General features: G+C 54.2%; 1 protein-coding gene across 1 annotated transcript; it reads right to left on the bottom strand.

The window, feature by feature from the left end:
• Nucleotides 1-4,623: 4,623 nt before the first annotated feature.
• On the bottom strand, nt 4,624-8,665 carry PYCR2 (pyrroline-5-carboxylate reductase 2). Its single transcript, XM_082614747.1, has 7 exons — nt 8,441-8,665; nt 8,070-8,140; nt 6,883-7,062; nt 6,567-6,788; nt 6,257-6,349; nt 5,908-6,071; nt 4,624-5,352 (listed from the first exon to the last, which is right to left on the bottom strand). The coding sequence occupies exons 1-7, from the start codon at nt 8,505-8,507 to the stop codon at nt 5,187-5,189; spliced, it is 963 nt and encodes a 320-aa protein (XP_082470873.1). The 5' UTR covers nt 8,508-8,665; the 3' UTR covers nt 4,624-5,186.
• Nucleotides 8,666-9,242: the final 577 nt, after the last annotated feature.

The following is a 9,242-nucleotide window of genomic DNA, read 5'->3' as shown; positions in this document are numbered from 1 at the left end:
GCATTAACCAAGCTGGCAGAAGGAAAACAATCTTTACTGTGATGTAATTGAAAACATACAACAAATGAAATTCCAGTTCAATATTCAGGTCTTACAATTCAGGGTGACCAGTAACTGAGAGGCGCTGGGGTTTCTCAGCTTCTCCAGGTCACCACGATCGACGATTCTTGATTGACAGGAAAAGTCTCTGATGTCTAACCAAATATATTGCTGCTCCAGCCCACCGAGTGCACTCCTGGTTGTTTTTATCTTCAAGGAAGAGAGAACACTTATCCATGCAACCCTTTCTAAAATTGAAAGCTGTTATGAAATTGATTTCCATCCCAATCCCATTTTACCTAAACATTCCTGAGGTGCTTCCCTCTTACCTAAGGAACCCCAGAGCTGTCTGAAATTACAGATGGCTTTGAGGTGTCCACATGCTGAAAAAGCTCTCAGGCAGCCCTGAGGGAGGGACAGGGTGCACTAATAGAGGTGCCCCCGAGACAGAGTGGCCAGGATAGAAATTCACTAAGAGTTCCCCACATCCCAGCCAATCTAGCACGAGCACAGCATCTCAGAAGTGCTCAGCAAACACTGGCTGATTGAATAAAAGGGTCAGAACTCAACAGTTGAGGGTCAGGCTGGGAGCTGCCCAGGGCTTTCACCCCAGTAAATCAGAAGCTTCTCGAGGCACAGCAAGTAAGAGCCCAAACTGACATTTAAGCAGAAGAGTTGTCATTCATTCACTCATGACTGTATGCATTCATTCAGCTGTGTTTACTGGGTGTCGAGCATTAGGACCAGGACGGATGGCCTACAACACAGCCTGTTCCCCACACCTCGAAGCACGCAAGTTGGTGGCGGAAACAGACAGGAAAGCAGATGATTAGCACATGACGTGGTCAGTGTCACTGCGGAGGAGTACCAGGTTCCACGGGAGCCCAGAGCTGGGCTCCTGCCCACAGTGACGCAGAAGGTGGGCCCAGGTGGAAGGAAGAGGCTGGGCCCAGAGCACCCATCTGTCCACCTTTGCCAAGGAGGACACACTCATGCCCAGAGTGTTCCTGGGTGCAGTGCAAGACCAGAGTAGGGCATTCGGGTCGCTCCAGCCCTGACTGACCGCCTCGGGGCAATGCATCCTGCTAGAGCACTGCATAGCCAGGGCAGCCCGGCAGCCCCCCAAAAGGTCTACAGAATGTATCTGGTGACTAGGTAACACCCTCGTATGACTGCTAAATCAGTACACTACAAAAAGGTTTGTAATGAGATGTTACTCCTGCCCGTTCCCGTCGGCCTCCTTCCCTCTGTCCCCCAGCAAGTACCCCTTCTTGGTGTCTTGTGTATCCTTCCACTAGAGTTTCTTCATCCAATTTCGTATTTCCTCCTTTTCTTACATAAAGGTAGCAAGCTATCCACACTGGCTTGGACCTTGAAAAGAGGTGCATTTCATTTTCAAAACGCTACTGATTTCAAGTAGACACGGTATCCATTCTGCCTATGTTCTGGTTTATTGGTAAAAGCAGAGCACAGGTCAAGGCTTTAAGTATTTGATTAGATACGCAGAAAGGCCTGTCTACAGCATCGCGAACAGTGAGGGAAGAAGCACAGTCAGGCTCTCTGGTGTCCCTCCCCAGAGCATTGCTTAGTAATGGTCACGCGCGGACAAGGATGAAGAAGGGTGTGTCTGTGCCCCACGCGGCCTGCCGTTGGGGATCAGGGGAAACATTTTAAAATCTTTTAACTATGGAGATCATGCCTGCTTATTGCAAGCAACAATCTAAAGCAAAATAAACAGAGAAAGAAATCAACTGAGACGTCAACCTCAATCCCACTTCCCCAAAGTAACTATTGCTAACTTTTGGGCCGGAGGTCTGTGCCCCCATTTCACAGGACAGCAAAACTGAGGCAATAGATGAGGGAGTGTTTGGGGAGTCCTGAGAGAAGCCAGTTATGAAACGAGGGCTGTGCTCTAGGCCCACCTGCCCCCAGAGTCCAGGTGCAGGAGCAGAGAGTGGGGGAGGGCGGGCAGGGGGTTAGTTGGTGCCCTCCCTCACTCTTACCCATCTCCGTGCTGCCTTTTCCTCTGCCTTCCCATGTTTTCCACTTCTCCTCCCTGTGTCCACATCTTTCCTCGGCCTTTGTGCAACTCAGAACAAGGACCAAGTCTTCCTGACTGCGGCACTTCCAGGCCTCACAGCGTGCTTGGCGCAGAGGGAATGCTGTGCACGTGCTTCTTGGGAAGGCTGCCCCAGCCTCTCACACCAGCTTTTACTCCTACAAGGCGTCAGGAGGCATTCACGGCCTTTCCTGGTGGCTCGGGCCCCAGCCTCTAGACCCTCTGTCCAGGGTGTCTTCTGCAGCTCCAGTCCCCGCGCCCGTCAGCCCTGTGAGGAGGCAGGCAGCTGAGAGGGGCAGGCCTGAGGCCCCGCAGAAAGGCGACCGGAACTGATTTCCAAGGGGTGGCCCTCTTCGCCTATGCCCTGGAGGACTGGAGCCACAGCCACCTTGGGTGAAATCTAGTCCTGACCATACCTGGTTGAAGCTCAGAAGCAAAGGGCAGGGGGTCCTAAGCAGGTGAGGACTCACCTGAACCAGGTGGACCCTACACACCAAAGCATGAGCCAGGGCCTGGCAGTTAGTAGGTCCTCAGTAAATGTATGTTGGTGGGTTTAGGCCTGGGAAGGAGGTGGCCTTGCAGGGGGGCGGAGGAGAGATGAAGGACCGTCTCCTGTCACCTAGGACAGCTCGCCAGCAGGCTGCGTGCAGAAAGGACAGAACTTGGTGTCAGGCTTGGGTCTGAGTCCTGGTGCCACTTCCTAGCTGATTAAGCCAGGGACCGAGCTCGGGCCGCAGCAGTGAAAGCCCAGAATCCTAACCATTAGGCCACAAGGGAACTGCCTATTTCCTTTTCTTAAAGTTTTATGAAGTGTAACTTACACACCGTAAAATTCATGCACTTTGTTTACGATTCAATAACTATGTACAGAGTTGTGCAACCACTGCCATCATCTGATTTTAAATCACTTCATCACAGAAACCCTGTCCTCGTCCCATTCCCACCCCAGCCCTAGGCAACCCGTCTATCTCTATAGAGTTGCATTTTCTGGACATTTCATGTCAATGAAATCATATAATCTGTGGCCTTCTGCAAGCAACTTCCTTAACATGATGTTTTTGGAGTTCGTATGTTGTACCATGTGTCGGTACTTCCTTTTTATTACTGAATAATATCCATCGTGTGGGTATAACGTTTTATCCCTTCACCAGTTTTTCAACATTTGGGTTGTTTTCACTTCTTGGCTATTTTGAGTAATGCTGCCACAGTCATGAGCAAGTTTTTGTGTGGACATCTGTTCTTATTTCTCTCGGGTAGGTATCTACAAGTAGAATTGCCTGGTCATATGGCAACTCTATGTAATCTTTTGAGGAACTACCAGACTGTTTTCCAGAGGTGTTGCACCATTTTACATCCCTACCAGCAATACACAAGGGTTCTAACTTCTCCACATCCTTGCCAACATTCATTATTATCCTTTTTAACTAGAAGTCACACTAGTGGGTGTGAAGTGGTATCTCACTGGGTTTTGGTTTGCATTTCCCTCATAACTAATGATGCTGAGCAACTCATTTGCCATTTGTAAATCTTCTTTGGTGAAATGTCTATCATCTTTTTGGGCCACTTACTTAACCTCTTACTGTTAATTATACCCAGCTCCTAAGGCCATGAGACTTTATGTAGAGGGTTTGCAAAGGGGCTGCCTTATAATGAGGGCTGAAAGATGACAGCTTTTAGTATTGCCGTACTCGTTGTCACTCTGACCCCCTAGGAATAAGCCTTCCCCATGGGCTCTCCAGTTTGGAGTTGGAGCCCAGCTGCCCTCCCTCCTCAGGGGAAGGTGGAGGATGAGCTCCACTGGCACAAGGGTCCACATGTTCTGGATGTCCTGCTGAGCAATTCCACACGATCTCACTTCATACCCACCAGAACCTTTGGATGAAGCATGACCTCCGTATTTCTAGGGATGAAACCTTGAGGTCCAAGATATTCAGTATCTTCTCCAAGGTCGCCTAGTTGAAAGCGGTGGGAAGTAAGATGTGAACTCAGAGCTGATGCTAAAGCCAATGCCACAGGCAGGAGCTGGTGGGCACAAGCGCCAGGCACACGGCCTGCACGGAGAAACTGCGGGCTCAGTCCAGCTGTGTAGACGGTCCCACAACTGATGAACAACTCAACTGGAGTAAGCTGCTTATCCCCTTCAGGCCTCAGCATCCTCTATAAAGTCAGAAAAAGAATTCCTCCCTCGGAGGGCATCTGTCTGGATCTGATATAGTGTGTGGCCCACTACAAGCAGGCAGCTTCCTCCTTTGTGTCTGGGCTACAGCCAGCTCCCCACCAAGGCCACTTGGCTCTTCTTTGCCCTGAGCTTTGGCACATCCTACAACACAATCTCCTGACCCTGACCCTGACCCTAGGGGCCAGGCTGGAGCAGGGTGTCATTACAGCTCTCAGGGCCTGGCCCCTTATTTCCTCTCATCCCTACTTCTTGCCTTTAGGCAGTACTCTCCCGAAGCTGGAGCACCTGGAGAGGGCCTCGAGTTCTCTAGAATGATGACGTAAGATAAAGCATAAGAAAAGCAGGGTAATAAAAAATAAAGCTTTATTAAAGCAGCTAAGCTTAGCAGCACTGAACACACTTTCAATGGTATACCTCTGAAGCAAGACTTAAATATAACACAGTCTAATATGTGCATTTCTGAGTAACTGTGATAACTCTAAGTCACTCACTTCTTTTCCATTTACCAATTCAAAGAGAAAAGCTCTTGTCATGTTTTGTACCTCTTACCTCCTTGACCTGGCAACAAACTGACCCTGCCTTGGGCTCCAGCTGGAGGACCCCAGTTGAAGGGGTCATCAGCTGAAGGTCTCCAGACCTCCCTATGGAGCTGGGGCTCTGACTGGGGCCCCAGCCTCTCTCTCCTGTCACTGTGTGAGGAGTGCAGGGCTGCATCTGGTTTCCAGCATCCACCACCCCTTCAGAGCACCTTCTAACCCGAGACAGGAGAGGAAACTAGTGCTGTGGTCTGAACAGACTTAAGGAGGTTTTATCCCAAGGCCCCAAGACTGACTGAGCCCACCCCTGCGCTGCACAGCGCCCCTCACCCGAGGGCGCCGGTCACAGAGAGCAGGGCAGACCGAGGCTGTCTTAGTCCTTCTTGCCTCCTGGGACTGGGCTTCTTGTGAGGAGCCTCCCTGAGCTGCAGGGGGTCAGTGAGGTCACTGTGCGGGAGTCCAGCTTCACTCTGTCCAGGAGGGTCTTCTTGAGGGAGGCTGGGGAGATCTTTTCTTGGTCGGCCATGGACTGCAGCTCTCTGCAGACAAAGCCCCAACAGGTTGAAGGAGGAGCCAGAGCTGCACGAGGCTTCCCCATCCACTTAACCCCCAACCCTTGTTGACTTGGTACCAGCCCAACTTAGAAGCCCAAACCAAAAACTCCCCTAAGCTTCCTAGAAGTGCTATTTAACTAAGTAGGGGTTACTACATAGATGTAGAGCTTTAAGTGTTATCTGTGATCAGATGGGGAGAGAGAGAGTGTGGAAAAATCACAGAACTGGAGGTCAAAGACTTGAGGTCGAATCCTGCCTCCATCACTGACTAGCTGTTTGACCTTGGGAGAGCTGTATCTCGAAGCCTCGACTTCCTCATCTGTAAATCAAGCTAACCCCAGCTATCAGAACTGTGTGAGAATTAAATGAAGGCCTACAAACCCTTAGCTAACAAAGTCTAATGAATCGTGGTTATTAACGGAGCACAGACTCCAGCACTGGTAATGGGACCAAAGATGGCAGATTCTGCAAGACGGTGTGCAGCCCATACTGGGGCTGGCTGGGAGGAGAGGGCCTGGGCAGAGAAAGAGAGAGACCCACCGTGTTTGGATGCAGGAGGCCTCAACTGCGTTGATGAGCAGGGAGCGGAAGCCCCCACTCTCTAGGACGTGCAGGGCGTGGATGGTGGCCCCCCCAGGGGAGCAGACATTGTCCTTGAGCTGGCCCGGATGCTGCTCTGAGTCCAGAAGCATCTTGGCAGCCCCCTAGGGCAGGAAGGAAGCATTAGAGCAGAAAACTGCTGGTGCCCCTTGAGATGAGCTTCTCCACACCCACTGTTCCTCCCCAATCCTTATCCCAGCTTCCCAACCAAGCCCTGCCCCAGCCCAGTGACCCCTAAGAACCCCATCCCCACACTGTGGTCCAGAACACGCAGGCGGAAGATACTGACCAGCAAGGCCTGGGCCCCCAGTCGGACAGCCAGGCGCCTCGGCAGGCCCATCTTCACCCCACCGTCAGCCAACGCGTCCAAGGCCATAAACGCCTGTGGAGACACTCACTGAGCCCTGGGGCAGCAGGCACTCGGGGGCACGCCCTAGGGTCTACTTTTCCTGATGACTGGAATTAGCTCCAAGGGTTGACCTTCTCCACCAGCCTGCCTTGCCCAAGAGGTGGGTGACACCCCCAGCCCAGGCCTGCCTGCCAGTCCACCTTGCGCCCCTGGGTCCCCGGAAGGCTGCGTAAGTATATGAGAGCCTCACATAGGCAGGCCCGCTGCCGCTGAGCCCTGTGACGGCGTCAATCAGGTCCTCCTCCACCTCAGTGCAGAAGCCCACGCTGCTCATGAGCTGCTCCAGGAGCTGCCCATCCTCCACCAGGGCGTGGGTGCCCGTGGCGTACACCGTTGCGCCCTCTCGCACCAACACGGGCGTGTTGGTCATGCAGCGGATCACCTTGGGGGCTGGCTGGAATGCCATCAGCTTCTGGGGTTAAGGCAGAGGGCCGAGTGAGTGGCCAGTCCCACTAGTACCCACCCCTCCTCCCCTCACACAGGACTGCCAGGGCTGAGATGGGCACCTTCTCGACAGAGCTGATGGTGACACCTGCCGCGCAGGAGACCACAATGTGCCTGGCCTGAACGTCGGCCCCGATCTCGTCCAGGATGAAGGGGATGATGTGTGGCTTCACGGCTAGGAACAGGACGTCACTGTGCCTCACCGTCTCCTTATTGCTCCGGGTCAGGTTCACACCCATCTTCTGCGGGAGGAGACCACTGTGCAGCAGCAGCCTCACTAGGCCCAGGGCCTCCCAAGGAGCAGCTGAACCCCCCGACAAGCCTGGAATTCCCTGCCCCAGCCCCTCAGGATCTGCCCTTACTGCCACCGGCACCAAGTTTTCCAATGTTGCTACCGGGCAAGTGAGCATAGGTGCTGGACGCCGACAAGCTTCCCCATGGCAAACAGGAAATAGCTGTCCCCCATGCCCACCACTTCTCTGGCCCCCAAGGCACCCCTCTGCCAGGTAATTAGTCTCCATGGCTGGAAAGTGGCAAAGGGAAAGGTGAAATGCTACTAGTGCCCAATGGTCGGAAGCGAGGCCGTATCCCAACTCCAGACACTTGTTCATCAGAGTGCAGTCTCTGTGTGGTCCAGGGGTGGGCTGGAGGACACCCATCTCTCTAAGACTCCATACTGAGAAGCAGGGCCCTCCAGTGCCGGTAACATCAGCCATCCCAGGCACAGACACTACCTGTCGCCCGCCTCATTAGACATCCTCTCCCACACTGCTCAGGTTTGGGGTGAAGACTTGGGATATTCCTTTTTTAGACAGAGGAACAACGAACCTGCCAGGTTCTTTCCCAACACGCTCTTTTATGCCTCAGAATAATTCAGCTAAGTGGCTATTGTGGTCTCCATTTTATAAATGAGGAAACTGAGTCTCAGAGTAGCCGAGTACCGTAAGGCCACTTAGCCAGTGGATGAAAAAAAGTGAGTATTTTATCGGATGCCTACTATGCGCCAGGTGCTTTCCATACATAAAACCTCAACTAACCTTCTAACTACCCCAGTATCTGGATTAGAACCCAAGTCTGTCTGCCTGGGTGCTCCCACCACCCTGAGCTGCCCCATGGAAGGTGGAGGATTATGATGCTCCTGGTGGGTAGGTCAGCGCCGACCATGGACCAGCACAGCGGCTCAGCTCATCAGGCCATCCTTCTCCTGGGCCTTCACCCTCCTCCCCAGTTACCCCCCTGCCCCACCTACCCTGAGCGCGGACACTGTGGGCGGGTCCATGTCCGGGGAGCTGGCTATTATCTTGTGAGCCGACAGGATGCCTGGAGAAGACAGGGCTTTTCAACTGGGAATCATGGCCCACCCGGTTCCCATGCTTTCCCTGGGAAAGCAGAGTCAAACCCCATGACGTTCTGACCGTTGTGGAGACGGCTGCTAGTGTCCTTCTCCCCGCTCAATCCCTTATGCGGGCAGGACTCTCTTGCTGCTTAAGAGTTGTTTCCTCTCCCCCAGCAGACACAAATTCCCCTTTTTTCATTCATTCACGTTCGTGGGGTGGAGGGCGGTTCACAGGGTAGGCTAGGGACCGTCCGCACATCCGCCTCCCGCCTCCAGGCGCTTACCTGCGGCCGTGAAGCCCCGCGCCAGGGCACAGGCCAGCTGGCCAGCGCCGATGAAGCCCACGCTCATGGTTCCAGGCTCTGCTTCTGCCGGGCCGCCGCAGAAGTCGGCTCAAAGGTGCCCTAAAAGAAGAGTAGAGAACGGAGGGCCCAGCGGGCGCAGAGCCCCGGAGCCAAATCCCGGGAGTTGCCCGCAGCTTCCGGGCCGGATACCGCTCCCCTCCTCACTCACACTCACCGACTGCGCCGCAGGGGCCCAAGTGTCCCCGCCCCTCCAGGGCGACCAATCCGAGGCCGGGGCGAGGCCGTGTGCCCGCCTCCTGCGCACGGGATTGGCGGGTGGAATCTCGGACGCGGCGCGCGAAGCTGGGATTTCCGCCTCGTGTGGGCCCCACACGCCATTGGAAGTCGCGTGGGGCTCAGGGCTGAGGCTGGGCGGGGGTCTGGCTAATGTTATTTCCTGGTGCTGGCCATGAGCCGCACCTCGAGGGCAAGAGGAGCTCTCCAGGTTGCTGATTTGAGGGGACGGATGTGACGCTCTTGGCGGGGCTTCAGACAGGAGCTTGGGGACCTGTGGGCTCCGAGCCAGGCGCCTCGGTGCGCCCGGGTTGGAGCTGGGAGGCCCCCGGCTGCCGCCCGCTCCCTCCCGGCCCGCGCGGGGAGGCGGCGGGGGAGCCGCGGTTACTCACTTGAACTTAAGTGGTTCACGCGATTGGTCTTATTAACTGGATTGCGAATAGGGTTAGTTCCTCTGTTTAGGAAATGATGGGCTCTTTAGAGCCTGACTAAAGTAACCCCGACCACC

The sequence above is a fragment of the Mesoplodon mirus genome, assembly GCF_964341445.2.
Source record: "Mesoplodon mirus genome assembly, chromosome: 3".
Lineage (NCBI taxonomy): Eukaryota > Metazoa > Chordata > Mammalia > Artiodactyla > Ziphiidae > Mesoplodon > Mesoplodon mirus.
The sequence above is the reverse complement of the archived record's forward strand: the minus strand, read 5'-3'. Positions and strand labels throughout refer to the sequence as shown.